This window comes from Daucus carota, chromosome 1, assembly GCF_001625215.2.
Source record: "Daucus carota subsp. sativus chromosome 1, DH1 v3.0, whole genome shotgun sequence".
Lineage (NCBI taxonomy): Eukaryota > Viridiplantae > Streptophyta > Magnoliopsida > Apiales > Apiaceae > Daucus > Daucus carota.
Genome location: NC_030381.2, coordinates 52,555,674 through 52,570,476, shown reverse-complemented (window position 1 = coordinate 52,570,476; position 14,803 = coordinate 52,555,674). Strand labels below are relative to the sequence as shown.

General features: G+C 35.9%; 3 protein-coding genes across 6 annotated transcripts; 2 read left to right on the top strand and 1 right to left on the bottom strand.

The window, feature by feature from the left end:
• Positions 1 to 150: 150 nt before the first annotated feature.
• On the top strand, positions 151 to 4,570 carry LOC108204284 (protein phosphatase 2C 53). 4 transcript variants are annotated; one of them, XM_017373634.2, is made up of 5 exons: positions 151 to 454; positions 838 to 2,044; positions 2,182 to 2,499; positions 2,598 to 2,703; positions 3,836 to 4,570. In XM_017373634.2, exons 2-5 carry the CDS (start codon positions 1,166 to 1,168, stop codon positions 4,168 to 4,170), a joined length of 1,638 nt encoding a protein of 545 aa, XP_017229123.1. In that variant the 5' UTR covers positions 151 to 454; positions 838 to 1,165; the 3' UTR covers positions 4,171 to 4,570. The 4 variants fall into 4 exon arrangements, with proteins under 4 accessions (XP_017229123.1, XP_017229127.1, XP_017229122.1 ...); XM_017373638.2 differs by having other exon boundaries at positions 228 to 454; positions 1,278 to 2,044; XM_017373637.2 differs by having other exon boundaries at positions 315 to 454; positions 1,106 to 2,044.
• Positions 4,571 to 5,891: 1,321 nt separating this feature from the next.
• On the top strand, positions 5,892 to 7,158 carry LOC108204285 (uncharacterized). The gene has a single exon (XM_017373639.2). The coding sequence runs from the start codon at positions 6,030 to 6,032 to the stop codon at positions 7,026 to 7,028; it is 999 nt and encodes a 332-aa protein (XP_017229128.1). The 5' UTR covers positions 5,892 to 6,029; the 3' UTR covers positions 7,029 to 7,158.
• Positions 7,159 to 9,481: 2,323 nt separating this feature from the next.
• LOC108211399 (PHD finger protein ALFIN-LIKE 4) lies at positions 9,482 to 13,661 on the bottom strand. The gene is made up of 5 exons (XM_017383028.2): positions 13,336 to 13,661; positions 13,176 to 13,208; positions 11,526 to 11,754; positions 10,511 to 10,643; positions 9,482 to 9,975 (listed from the first exon to the last, which is right to left on the bottom strand). Exons 1-5 carry the CDS (start codon positions 13,430 to 13,432, stop codon positions 9,703 to 9,705), a joined length of 765 nt encoding a protein of 254 aa, XP_017238517.1. The 5' UTR covers positions 13,433 to 13,661; the 3' UTR covers positions 9,482 to 9,702.
• Between the last annotated feature and the right edge of the window lie 1,142 nt (positions 13,662 to 14,803).

Genomic DNA, 14,803 nt, shown 5'->3' with positions numbered 1-14,803 from the left:
AAGGACATCAAGTGTTTTGGGTTGAAGAAACAAAGGGGCAAGAGCATGAAAAATGGGTGGAGCTGTTTTTATACTATGTTTCTTTCTCCTTTCATGATTTGACACCTGTCCTTTTATTGCACTTATTGTAATAACATTATTAATTATTACACATCTAATATTTTTTGTTTTTTCATTTTCTCTGTTTCATCTTTAGTATCTTTCACTCTTTCTTGCTGTTCCTAACCAAGTCTAAAATATCTCTAATTTTTTCTTTATTTTCTTTAAAGAAAATCAAGAAAAGGGTACCCTTTGAGTGATCACATACATACATTGAGTTGTGTCTCACTTTTTACATTCCTAAGCTACCCATTTCTTGATTCTTTAATTCTTTTGGTCTTTTGTGAAGTCTTTTTATATGGATTTGAAGCTGTGAACAAGGGCTCTACTGTTTGTTGATGAGCAAGAAGATTAGGTAGTGATTCTTGAAATCTTTGCTTTAATTATATGCTTTCTTTAATGTTTTCAAGTGATGCTAATTGTTTTTAGGAGATGGATAGATAGATGTATGTATAGATGTAGATATGCTTTAATCAAGAGGTTGATATGGGTTGCCTCAGATCCAGGGAACTTGAAATTATTGTAAAAAAGTGAACTTTATGTGTTGTTAATCTGTGGTTTTCTTGTGATTCTTGGGACTTTAGGTTGCTTTTCCTAGGTTCTTTCTCATGAACTAGCTCACTTTTGTGTCTTTCTTGCAAATACAGAAAAAGGGTTGGAGTTTAAGGCACTTTTTAGAGTGTAATGGTTGTGATTTTATTGAATTTTGTGGATTTATAGCTCTTCGTTTCACTGTAGTTGATAGTGGTAGATAAAGAAGAGTCCAGAGGAGTTTGACCTGTCGAAGTGTGGTTAGTTTTTTCTACAAATGGAAGTAGGTATACATATTTGTTTACCAGATCTGACTAATCATTTCCATTTCGAGGACTAGTAAAGAGACGGGGCAACAAACTTCATTTACTTATAGTTGTGTTGAGCTCGAACATGTTCTGTTCTCAACTACTGTCATGTGTCGAGACTGTTCTGGGTGTTAGTAGAAGGTGATGAATTAGTTAAATGATGACAGGCTGTTTAACTTTAGAGGGGCTGGAAGGTAACTTTTTCTACAACCCGAATAGTGATATTGATGGAGGAGATGGCCTCGGCTGTTGCTTTACCATTTAGATTAGGTAATTTAATATGCGATAACACAACTACAAGAACCCATATGGATATTACTAAGCTCAAGTTGATGACAGACAATACAGGTTTATTGGCTGACTCTGTAACTAAAAGTCCTGCCGAGTGTACTTCGGGTAAGAGTGAGGTCATCATCTGTGATGATTCTGAGATGGACTCTAATTGCGTAGGGGTGTCTCTGCCTGCAGAAAGTAGTGCCGGACCTTCGGTATCTGGAAAGGAAAATGACCTGATTTCTAATGATGCTGTAATCCAGGAAAGCGAGGAAGATGATCTTTTATCAGTGGAAGGTGATAATATCCTAGATAGCTCCTTTTCTTTCTCAGCGATAAGCGATTCTAGCAGCATCGGCGCTGACGAAATTTTAGCTTTTGAAGCTCTGTCTGATATGGGAAGACCAAGTACTTTAGTTGCCGATAAAAATGTCGGCGGTACTGTGGTTATAACCAAGCCCGGAGGTTTCATAGAGTCGGACGTCACAATGGATGTGAAGGATTCACTTGCTGTCACTGTGGGTATTGAAGATAATCTTGCCAATGGGCCTGATCACAAACCAGCTGCAGTTGTCCAGTTACCCCCAGAACAAGGATCTGGTGGACCTGCTGTACGCAGTGTTTTTGAGATTGATTATGTACCCCTCTGGGGATTCACATCTTTATGTGGACGGAGACCAGAAATGGAAGATGCACTTGCAACCGTACCCAGGTTTATGAAAATTCCTATTCAAATGCTAATCGGTGATCGAGCACTTGATGGAGTGACGAAATGTTTAAGTCACTTGACAGCTCACTTCTTTGGAGTCTATGATGGTCATGGTGGCTCTCAGGTAGCTCCATCTCCCCCTCCTCATTTCCCTCTCAGTCTTATTCTTCTTCCTCTATATGCTTGTTAATTTTCTTTTGAGAACTTATGTGTTGTTTACGGTTCTGGCGATCTGATCTTATATTGGTTCTGAACTTTCAGGTTGCAAACTATTGTCGGGAGCGATTCCATTCTGCTTTGGCTGAGGAGTTGGACCTTCTTATGGCCAAATTGAAGGAAGGAAGTACTAATGATGATTGCCAAGAACAGTGGAGGAAAGCATTTAGCAATACTTTTCTCAAGGTTGATGCTGAGATTGGAGGAGAAGCTAATGGTGCACCTGTTGCTCCTGAAACTGTTGGCTCTACTGCCGCTGTTGCTATTGTTTGCTCCTCTCATATCATTGTGGCTAATTGTGGTGATTCTAGAGTGGTCCTGTGCCGTGGAAAAGAACCCTTGGCACTGTCAGTGGATCATAAAGTAACCTTTCTGCTTTCTTATTTGCACTTGGCATACAGTAATTTTTATAACTCACCTAAAATATCTACTTCATTTTATTTCGTGGGTGCCTAACGTAGCCAAATCGTGAAGACGAATATGCGAGGATTGAAGCGGCTGGAGGCAAAGTCATACAGTGGAATGGCCATCGTGTGTTTGGTGTTCTTGCAATGTCAAGGTCCATAGGTATGTATATCCTAACAATAATTATGCGTAAAACTAGAAAGATTCACGAGATAGTAGGACTTTCAACTAAAAAAATTATCTATTAGTATGTTCTTGTGGATGGATTTGTAAATTTTGGATTTGTGGGCAGAGTTGTATATTCCGGAGTTTCATTTTTTTCTCAGCTATTTTAATTATGAAGGTAATATAAAAAACCGATAAGTCCGTATTAGGACTGTGCACAGGTACGACCTATTCCGTAATTTGACCACACCTTATAAATTGGAGTTGCTAAATAGTTGTAGCATGTATTACTTGAGGGGTAACAGTGGATATATGCTGCACTCAATCTTATGAAAGTACAAGGTATCTTTTCAATTGAGTTTAGTGATACCTAAATGGCCAACTATCCAAATTGGCGTGTTCTTCATTTTATAAGTCATTTTATAGAAATAGGATAGCTGGATTGAGCACTTGACATGGGAATACCTCAACATCTTACGAGTTCGGTAATTTGTTCTGTTATTCTTCCCATCGATATGAAGGCAAATAAAAGAACCTACGATGTTGCAAGTAAAACTGATTAATTATCTTTATTGACATTAAGGCAAGAACATGTTAAAGACAAATTTATTGAAATATATTAGTCTTAACTCTTAACTTCTAAGAAACTAGTAGTATATGCTAGGAAAATTATGAATATTATTCTTTGTTATGGAAATATATGTTCTGAAGGAAAATGTTTACTTTACATCTTCTGTTTAGCCGAAGTAGGGTTTTGTTATCATCCCATAAGTATAGTGCAACTTTAGTTTGACGTCAACTTAAAATCAAGAATCTTGCTGGAAATAGAAATGACATTTAATAGTGTATTTATAGTTGCAAAAACATGCACTTTCTGGAAGCTGCTTTAGATCTTTATTCCACCCTTTCTGGACATGGCTTTTTGTATTTATCTGTATTTCTTGGTAGGAAAGATAAAGTATCCCTGTCAAGAAATGAAGTAAACATCGTGCATGCAGTTATATTTCATCTTTGGGCTAAACATTAGTTATTCTTATGTTCATGCTCAATAGAAATTCATCTTAGAATGTGAGGCGAACTTAGGAGATTGTTAAAGTAGTGTTTCAATTGTCATTGCTTTTGGTTGCAGGTGATAGGTATCTAAAACCCTGGATTATACCTGATCCTGAAGTCATGTTTATACCTCGAACCAGAGATGATGAATGCCTCATTCTTGCGAGCGATGGTTTATGGGATGTTATGAGCAATGAGGAGGTTTGTGAAATGGCTCGAAAACGGATTCTCCTCTGGCATAAAAAAAATGGTGTCACACTTCCCATGGAGAGGGGTGAAATAATTGATCCTGCAGCTCAAGCAGCAGCGGAGTGCCTCTCGAATCGTGCTCTTCAAAAGGGTAGCAAGGACAACATAACTGTGATCGTGGTGGATTTGAAAGCGCAAAGAAAGTTTAAAAGCAAATCATAAGCACAGGTTCCTCAGGTTATAGGTCTACAATATAAGATTCTTATATGCTTAAAAATATAGTTATCAGCCCATCTGGTTTTTTCACCTGGGCTTTGGCTTACTAGTGCAGCATTCCGTAAGTACCATGCAAGAGATGAATCATCCTGCGGAGTCATTTTAGGTAATGCCATTGTATATGTTATTAGCCGTTTGAATTGATAAATAGGATAGGAGCTTCCTTCCCTTGCTTCGTAGTAGGAATGACATTGTTTCCAATTGTATTTGCGTTGTTGCGCCTCCGAGTTAAATGCTCTGTGAGGCATTCTACAATTTATTATTTTTGACAATGTAGTAATTGTAAAAGGAATTAGCAAATGTGGAAAAATAGTATTTTATATATTATTAATCAGTGTTTGATGTATGGGCTGTGCATGTTTTGTTTCATTTTGTTCCAATTGTAATGCAATTGGTGTGGTGTTGCATGAATACATGTCAATGCATTTATATGCCATCAGTACATACTTTGAACCTCATTCACTTGACTCTTGTAAATTTGTTGTTCTGGTTATCTCACCTTGAGCTTTCTCCATAGAAATTCCTTATACAGAGTATGTGCACATATATTTACTTCAGATTTTTTTGTTAATCTCATTACATGTTGGGTCCAATAAGGCAGTGAAAAATTACCTATTTCTAAAAAAATTTCATATCGAGCACTTTTTCCTCCTATGTTATAGACCACTGGTCTTGTATAATCAGCTTATGTATTATTGTTGTTGTCAATTCTAGTTTAATATTTTTTAAAAATAAGTATTTTATTTAATTTACAACAAGTTATTAATCTCGTCCCTTTTAGAAATGATCAGAAGAATTAACAAGTTGTATATCTGTTTGTAACTTATATTTCATTAATCCAAAGACTTTAGCACGAATACCAGCAGTCATTTATATCATGTAACTTGTAAGTCAGTGCAACAGTTTTTTTTTTTTTTTTCTTTTATCCAAAAAATAAAATAAAATCTTTTGCCTACTTCAGAACTACATTCAGGTGAAAACTTACATTTTTGATTTCGGTTAGAAGAAGCTCTATTTCGTTATTTTGTCTCTTCATAAATGAGCGGTGATATATGCTCTTCCTAATTATTATTTTTGAATTAGATTACTTCCGACTTTATCATTTACACATTTTTTTATAATTTTAATTTTCACAATTCCCTTACAAAGTATCTGTTTTTATATTTTTCGAAGTGAACAGAAGTCGAATCGGACAACAAACGATACACCCATCATTTATAAAAAATTAATTGGATTTAAAACAAAATTATGATATGAACTGAAAATTTTCGGATGCAACATAATCATCCTTGCAAATCAGTAGTCCGCCACGTGTTCAGTCACCCAACACGCCACGTCTTGACTCACCTCGATAACCTAAAAGCTTTCCCTATTTATTTCCGTTGCACCTTTTCTTTTACTTTTATTCACTAAATTTTTTCTTTTTTGTTCATTTTTCGTAACTGCCTCTAAAATTTCCTGGTGAGTGATGTTCTTACATATATTTGCAAGTACTATATGAACACCACCATGCACGTTTGCTACTTGTCTAGCAACTTCAGACTCTAGTTCACTAATCTCACCACCACATATAACATGTCTATGTATTAAATTCTTTAAGTTTGAGCTCGACCCTTTTGAAAATATATAATCTTGGGATCATGGTTTGCTTTAGTTTTATTGTCTAAGTACTTCGCTGATATTTTGTTAAGTGACCAGTTATCCTGAAATTTCGGGAGCCAGGAAATGACCTTTTATGGGATGATTATATTCTAACAAATTTAGACAGAGTAGTATACTAGAGGAGCTGTGTTGAGAGTTGTAAAATGAGTTTGAGGGGTGCTAGAGATGAAACATGTGTTGATATTCATATTCCTGATGATATAGATTGGAAAAGGCTTGATAAGTCCAGGTTTTTCTGCCTAGGTAGTGTTCTTTTTTCAGGTGTTTCAGGGGCTTTGTATCCAATTGTTGTGTTGAAAACAAGGCAACAGGTTCTAGTTAATGGTACTCCTTGTTATAAATTGGCTGGTTTGATACTGAGAAATGAAGGGATTCGAGGGTTTTATCGCGGTTTTAGTACTTCCTTGATGGGTACAATTCCGGCTAGATCACTTTACATGGGTACCCTTGAGATTGCTAAGAGTAATGTGAGTTCTCTGGCTGTTAATTTTGGGTTTTCGGAAGTGGCTGCAGCTCCGATTGCCAATGCTGCTGCTGGATTGAGTGCTGCTATGGTGGCGCAGCTGGTTTGGACTCCGGTTGATGTTGTTAGTCAGAGGCTAATGGTACAAGGGGGGAGTAATTTGAGTTCTGCTATGGTTAAGTATAGTGGAGGAATTGATGCATTTCGGAAAATTGTGTATTCGGATGGTTTGAGGGGACTTTATAGGGGATTTGGGATATCGATTTTTACCTATGCACCATCGAATGCAATGTGGTGGGGATCTTACTCTGTGGCTAATAGATTCATTTGGAGTGGAGTTGGATGTTATAACCGGAATAAAGATGGAGGGGGCTTTAGGCCGAGTTCAACGTCTGTGGTGGCTGTGCAGACTGTGAGTTCAGTAATGGCTAGCGGAGTTTCAGCCTTGGTGACAATGCCACTTGATACTGTCAAGACAAGAATGCAGGTTTTGGATGAAGGAGGAGGGCGTCCAAAGGTTATTCAGACGGTGAGGAATCTGTTGAATGATGGCGGATTTTGTGCTTGTTATAGAGGGCTGATTCCAAGGTGGATTTCAATGTCGATGTCTGCAACAACTATGATCACTACTTACGAGTTTCTTAAGAGAATGTCTACCAGAAAACCAGAGAATCGGTAAATTCAAATGTCCTTATGTCCTTCTCAATCTTATCGTTGTTACTCTTCATATATATCAATAAGTTTGATATAAAATTTACAAGAAATTGAGTGCCCGTTAATTTAACTTAATACAATGCAAATATTGTTCACATCCTGGTCTTGGTTTATATTTGAATGATATCTTTCATCGGTTAATTCTTCCGGCAAGCACACAAGAAAAAAATCTGTAAGATATTTTCCGACAAACAGACGAAGAGAGTAGATGAATTAGTTTTACCATTTATACTATGATGACTGTTGATAGTTGTTGCAAGATGAAGAGAAGATGATCTTCCAAAAATATGACAGCCCCTAACTATACATGTGATGTCCATCAGTTGGGCTCACATAAGCATGGGTGATGGGTCTGCAGTTTCTTGCCGTTGTCAATAACTTTTACATGCCAAAAGCTTCTCTGTCGTTGGATTATAAATTATAGCGTTTTTTTCAAAAATATCCAAGTTGCAGAAATTATTTTCAAAATACTGTGCAACCTCATTTGTAACAGTTTAGGCGTTGCAACCTCATTTGCAATTTCGGTCATATTTTTGTAATAATTTTGAAAATATTTATAGATTTCCTTAATTTCTACTCATCCTTCCTGGCCTATCTATTTCTTTGAGAAGTTGCAGTTTTACATTTCTTCAATGGAGATGCTCGGAGCAAGTATAATTTCAATTCTAACACTACTCCGCTCCACGCCTTTACCACCAGGGTGTCCGGGATCGTCCCTGAGAGTTTTAACTTTTGACATTTCCGACACAATATATATTCGACGTTTGTGTGAAAACAGGGGGGACTTCTATACAAAATTATTGCAGAGAAGAATGAGATCATGCATTATCTATTCATAGAAAAAGCTTAACCGTCCGACAGCTACAGGAACAAGCATACGTTTTTGAAACTAAATTGTACTCCCTCCGTCCCCTTTTACTTGTCCCTTTTGAAAAAATAACGCATCTTAAGAAAATGTTAGGTGGATATCTTGTTTTCATACATATCCCTAATAAATGTGATGAATTAGATAGAGTTGTGTATATATATATGCTAGTCAAACATTGGAAGTTGTTATATTTTGAAAAAACATACAAAAAGTTGCTTTGAAAAGAGAAGTGGACAAGTAATTTGGGACAAGATTTTTTTTCAAAAGGGACATGTAAAAGGGGACGGAGGGAGTACATACAATAATCTCATTGCCAATTATTGAGTGGAAGAAGTTAGTTTTTAGTTGGTTAGCCTATGTAATATATGTTTTGTTCACCAGCAGACACCACAAGTGAAATCATTGAAGGATAAGAGTGCAATATAACAGTATAATGCTTCTGGGGCCATATATTCCTGCAGAAAATGAAAACAATGTGCGCAAGGGAAATGTCATGTCCGGAGCAAAGTTTTTATTTTCGGAACATATTCAACTATCTTCCTAGTGTATCGTATCGTGTATGCACGTAAAACACCCAATTCTGATCCAAATTACTCGAGAATTTATTAAAAAAAACTACTCTAGAAATACATTTTCGGGTTCGAAGTGGATAATCTAGCAGCAGATTTTGCATTTCTATGATAATGGACCACTGCAATGGTGCAGATACAGGTTCTACTGCCTGTCCTGGACCACCTCCCTAACTTAGATAAAAACCAAAAGACTCTGCATCTTGCACTAACTCACATAAACAGACAAACAAGTAGCATATTACTGAAAAAATTGCCAAGAGCAATTTTTACAAGCTCATAAATGTTGAGCCAATATCTTCTGTCATTGCTTTAGCTACCAGCCTACCAGGCCATTGTATCGGCCAGTTGCTAAATAGCCACTTACCTGAGAACACAGACAAACAGGGTTTTATCCCGGAAATTACTACAATCCTACAAGACCATCTCACACTTGCTCAGATAGTCAAATTATTTCCTGAATCGAAAGGATAAAAATTTTCTGCATAAACGGAAGCTTGATGCAAAGGCATAAAAACTAAAAAGCAAACTCATTTCATAACGGCATATAATGAACAGAAAGCGAAGTAAGGTCAAAAGTAGAAAAGGCCAACATGTTTACACCGCAAGAATTATATATTGAGCCCACTGCCCACCCAGGTCAGCCTTGATAATGTCATATTTATCTGGTACCACTTTCAGTTTCTTAGTTCTTACCACCCTCAACTTGAAGCTGAAAACAGTGGGCACAACAAAATATAAAAAGGTAACGCCATACCTGCGAGGAGACCAATTGAATGAACATGCACTTGCGACTTTTGAAGAACCAGAGACCAGAATCAACATAAAATTTATGCTCCTACAGCTCCTTATTTCAAGAGTGTAATCTCACATATAATCCAGAACTAATATGCTCAAATGATGACTAGTTAATAACTATATGGAAGGCAATGCTGAGAAAACATGCATGAAATCATACTAGAACTAACATATAATCTTAACTGAGAAGGTGAAATTATTGTCCTGATTTATAATGAAAAGGTAAAGGATCATGTTGCAACCTACACAGAGTCATCAAACTTCAAATCTTCAAGCTACAGAATCAATCCAACATTTAAAGACCTACAACCATATCTAAGAGTGAATTATCAAATGCATTTTTCATTGCCAGAATAAGAACCCATAAATTAGCTAATTAAGAGATCTGAAGCCCTGCGTAGCTGTCAAGTACGTGCCCTCTTGTTGCTGCAAGAAGGGCATTTGTACTGCTTGATATGCTCAGCCCTGGCTGGAGTGATCTTTACGCACTTTCCATGGAACCACTTTTCGCAGATATCACAGCAAATCCAGAACTCATCTTGCCCATAGTTTTCTCCACATGCTCCGCACAGTGCATCACCATGCTCATCTTCCTCTTCTTCCAAGCCTTCCTCATCCTCATCATCATCTTTTAGTTGTAAACTCTTTGGAACCTCCCTTTGAGATTCTGTCACTCGCTGCTTACCCACAAATATTACAAGAACAAACAAACAAAAAATTGATTAGCAATCAAAGAGTAATTTATATGTTCACTAGGTTTCATTTCATATCACATCTTCTGTAGAAAATAAACAAAGATAGAAAATATGGTATAATGATATATAATAAATTGTTTGAAATCATATTCACGCTATAAAACAAAAGTTCTACCCTTATCCACTGCATGAGCGTGATTAGAGCAGTGTGAGACAAGATGTTTAACATTTCAGGATATGGTCATAATAAAACAAAAATTCTGACTCATGCCACAAAAATTGAAATGCAAAAATTTTGCACACTACTGCTACTCTAACATCCTTACTTCTTTTGATATGCTTTTAGTAATTATTATGGTTTACTTTGGCACATAGTGTTGGTATATTCACTAAAACAGTATCCACACCAGGAATAGACCTTACAATCATACAATGTTCCAACTGGATTATCATCCAAAAACCACCACAGTTATCACAATGGAATTTACAAGGGAGGATGTAAAAGGGTTTACTCTACCTTTGGATTTGGCTTCGCTTTGCTGCTACTGTGATTTGACACGGCCGATTTCTCCTTTGACTGCTTCTTGGCAGCCCCCGTCACAACTTCATATATTGTTGGGAGATCATTTATCATGTTGAAAAGTCGCTTCCTGAAATGAATTACCATACCAATGTCATAAACAGAAAGATGAACCATATAGCAACTTGTCCTTAAGAAACACTGAACAAATTTTCTAGCAACAGTGAAAAGCGCACAATCCAGCACGAATTAAAATCCAAGGTGTACCCTAGTAGTGGAGCAAATTTCACCCCCGACAGATCCTTCTTACTCCGTAAACCACTAGCAGACAGTAGTTTATCTCATTTACAAAATTATAAAGAACACTACCACAACTCACGAGTATTGTACAGGGAAAACAGAAAATTACCTTTTTTATCTATCCTAGAAATTATGTCATTTTACACTCAAAACATATCAAAAAGTAATATTTTAATACTCTACAGAAGCTACATCCAAGTCATCAACTTATTCAAAAGCACTATATTCCAGGTTGTGTTAAACAGCTATGTATTAAGTATTACCGCAGCAGAGTGCAGAGTGAGCTTATCTAATTAAATATATGTTTTTTTACTGAGAAAATAATAAAAGCATATACTCAAGTATTATCTTCCTCTTTTTTGACATGGTAAACAAGGTACAAATACACACACATGAGGATATGCAATATTTACTCACTTTACCACAAATACCTTACAAATTACAATACAATCATAGCATGAAAAAAAGGTGCATTAACAAACATAACTATATAAATGGCGGCGCACCACATAATAGAATGAAATATATAAACATTATCAAACTACATATCACTTTTAAAGTAGATACTGAGAGGGAAAAATTAACACACTGCTCGGAAAACATAACTGAATCTATACAAGGTTCCAGGTATGGAAATTGTTTATTTTACTTGGAAGTTTTGTACGCATGTAAAACCAATCATCAGGGACAGAAACAAAGAAAACTACTATACCTATCAGCTTTATCAAATCCAAATCTAGCACCAAAGTAGAATGCAACAGCAAGCAACCATGCATCACTGTGAACAGCAACCAAAGATAACCAATCCTTCTCTTGCATTCCATCTCTAGCAAAATTAATACCAAGTGCAGGCTCTGGGAGCTCTGGAGGAACCTCTTCAGCAGGTAAATTGACTTCCCATCGCTCATTGGGAAACCCATAGAGGCAGAGGTTTTCCTTCTCTGTCATCCAAAAGAGGAAAAAGTTATACATGCGATAATTATTATCTGCCTAGCAAATCAAGGATCTCAATATAATACATAACTAAGAGGTCGTTTGGTTGACATGAAGATATCGAGGAAGTTGAAATTCCTAGGAAATATGTAAAACTAAAGTTGTTTGTTTGACAAAAAGAAAGGAAGTGTAACTTCCATGGAAGTGTGAATACCCACGAAACATGGAAAGTTACTTACCCACCTCCCCCTTGGTTACTTGCACTTCCTATACGAATTTAAAAAACTATATACCAACCAAACACAAATCTCAACTTCCCGTTTATTACAATTTCCATAGTTAACTCAAATTACATTGAAAATAAGTTCCTATTGTCAACCAAACGAGCACTAAGTATTCTAAGTTCAGGAACAAGACAGATTGATACTAGGTGAAAACAGACAAATTTGTGCTCCTGATAAGATAATTTTGAACAAAAAGTCAGAGTCTACATGTCTAGATTTAAGTGTTCAATAGAAAATTGTAAGAGTTACTCAGAACCGCGAGACCAAAATAACTTAAAGAAAGATTTTGGGGAACTTTTTGTACATTAAAATAATTATGTACTAGTTTACTAGATTAATCAACACAAGCCAATTTAGGCACATGAGTTCTATACAGTAAACATAGTTATTAATGCATCATCACCACCAACACAGAAAAATATAATAAAAACATACTGTTCAACAAAATTCCAAGATAAGCAAAAGCTAAGTTTTTACATGAAAACCAATAGGGGCAGATATTTGAATATGTCTTGTATCACTCTAGACTCTAGTATATCTGCATTGTTTCTGTCTTTATTTAAAAGTTCAGAACAGTTTTCAAGAGAAACTTGCCTACTTTTCATAACGACGACATGAATATCACTTGTTTCAATATTTGGCACATCTAAACTTCATTTGTCTAGGCATGCAATGTAAAAGTAAATTACGACGAGGCAAATTATTAATAACTGGACCACGGTTGTTAGGAGGGACTCACACTTACTTAAAAATTAATTATTTCACTATTTGGTATGTTATAACTTCATTTTAATTGGCATGCAGTGTACATGTGATTTACGGAGAAGCAAATCATTAATAAGTGAACAACTGTCACCAAATACAATTGGACCAGCATCCAATTCAAACACATTATACACCATACATAAAATGCTCAATGTCTCAATCTAACCTGCTCCATTTCAAACACTGTTTGTACTACTGAGGCACATATAAAGAACATTTTATAACAAGACCCGAATATTTATAATGCACAATTCCTAAAATACCAAAAACCAACAATTTACGAGTATATATTACAGTAAAAAATCACATATTAAATTCTTGACAGTAATTTAAAGTACAATCAATTCAAAAACAATGACAATAACACAGTAAAAACCAACCCGGGTCACACTGCTGGAAGAAATCTTCAACATCTGCAAAACCCACAAAAATCACGCGTAATTGATCACTAATTTTCACCAAACCCCATAATTAAAAACCCAAAAAAATAATAATTTAAAAATGTTCTTTAGAAAATCAAGAAAAAGATGCAAACTTTACCAGTGGTGAGGGCTTTAATCATGCCAGCTCTACGGCTCTTGAAATCCCTGAAGACCTCCTCAACAGTTCGAGGATTATACTGCTGACCACCGTCCATGAGTGCTGGATACAGATTAAAAATGGGTTCTTTTTGAAACCACAATTTCAAGAAAATAGATCAAGACAATTGTGTGTGTGTGTGTAATGTTTGTATGTATAGGTTTGCAGAGAGAGGGGATAGGAGGGAAATATATGGGAATTTATTTTGACCTTGATGAGAGAGAGAGAGAGATGAGAGAGAGGGGTAGAAGGTGAATGTGATTGGAAGTCTGGTATTAATTGGATTTCAGAGATGTGGGAAGAGTCCGGATTTATCAAAATTGTTTGATGTATATGCAGTTTTGGGCCGATTTGGGCCTAACCAGTATTACTTTTCTGGGCCTGATTGGGTTTTGGGTATTTAGTGTTTGGGCCTGTTCGTAACGGATCAGGTCACTCCTGCAGTTTTAACCTGCACTCAATGGTTTGAAAATTTGTATCAACTTGATCATTGAAAAGTTTAAATTTGATATCAATTTAGTTATTAACATATGATTTACTCATATAAAATTTCAAGCTAGTGATCAAATTGAGTCAATTTTGAAATGAGTGACTAATTTGATATATTTGAATCAGACGAATGATGAGTTTGATATTAAAAAAAATAAAATTAACTTTAGTTTCAAAATACGGTAATAGAAAAATGACACATATTAAAAATCTAAACAGTAAACAGAGATCATAACTCGTGAACAAAAGAAAAACATAGATCATAACTTGAGTTATGTTCAAACAGTCATTGTCATTGTTCAGTTCAGTTCAATCTTTGGAGTTGCTGACCTTTTTTCGCATTAGAGTGTGCAGAATCAGAAGAACATTGGATTTTTCAGATCGAAAAAAATGGTTTGGAGTACAATGCAGTGCTAAATTTACTTGAAGAATGTTATGCAGAATCTCTTTAGATACTTCGAACTCTTAAATGTTAGGTCAGTAGTACTAAATAATTTCAGAAAGCTTTCAGAGTTTATGCATCTCAAGTTTCCAGACAATGTTGAGTGAAAATAACTGTTAATAATCTCCATCACATTGATTCGTAAAATCTAGCAGACCAGTCTATGAATGCATCACATCTTGATTTACTGAACAATAATCAAATATTTACAGCTACGGAAGGAGAAGAAACATATCTAAAGACTTCCCTGCAGCCTGATCAAAGTTACAATATTTTACAATCTTACTATATGTGGTAGTGATCATTTGTCTTTGAATGTTGGAGCCAAAAGACTTGCTATCTCTTGCTCCAATTCAATTATCTCGGCCTCAACACGTCTCTTTTCTTTGGCATCAACTGATGAATTCAGAACTGCCCTATTTCTCTTTATCTGCCTTTCACACTTTTTTATCTGCAAAACGCAAATTTTAGCAGGCGCGAAAGGGAAAGAAGTAAATA

What these genes read in the sequence shown, in the direction of transcription:
- LOC108204284 (XM_017373634.2), top strand. Translation starts at nt 1,166, where the DNA reads ATGGAGGAGATGGCCTCGGCTGTTGCTTTACCATTTAGATTAGGTAAT. An exon ending in CACTGTCAGTGGATCATAAA is followed by an intron (nt 2,500 to 2,597) that starts GTAACCTTTCTG and finishes TGCCTAACGTAG; the next exon opens with CCAAATCGTGAAGACGAATA. An exon ending in TGCAATGTCAAGGTCCATAG is followed by an intron (nt 2,704 to 3,835) that starts GTATGTATATCC and finishes TTTTGGTTGCAG; the next exon opens with GTGATAGGTATCTAAAACCC.
- LOC108204285 (XM_017373639.2), top strand. Translation starts at nt 6,030, where the DNA reads ATGAGTTTGAGGGGTGCTAGAGATGAAACATGTGTTGATATTCATATT.
- LOC108211399 (XM_017383028.2), bottom strand. Translation starts at nt 13,432, where the DNA reads ATGGACGGTGGTCAGCAGTATAATCCTCGAACTGTTGAGGAGGTCTTC. An exon ending in CTTCCAGCAGTGTGACCCGG is followed by an intron (nt 11,755 to 13,175) that starts GTTGGTTTTTAC and finishes TTTGGATGACAG; the next exon opens with AGAAGGAAAACCTCTGCCTC. An exon ending in AAGCGAAGCCAAATCCAAAG is followed by an intron (nt 9,976 to 10,510) that starts GTAGAGTAAACC and finishes GTGGGTAAGCAG; the next exon opens with CGAGTGACAGAATCTCAAAG.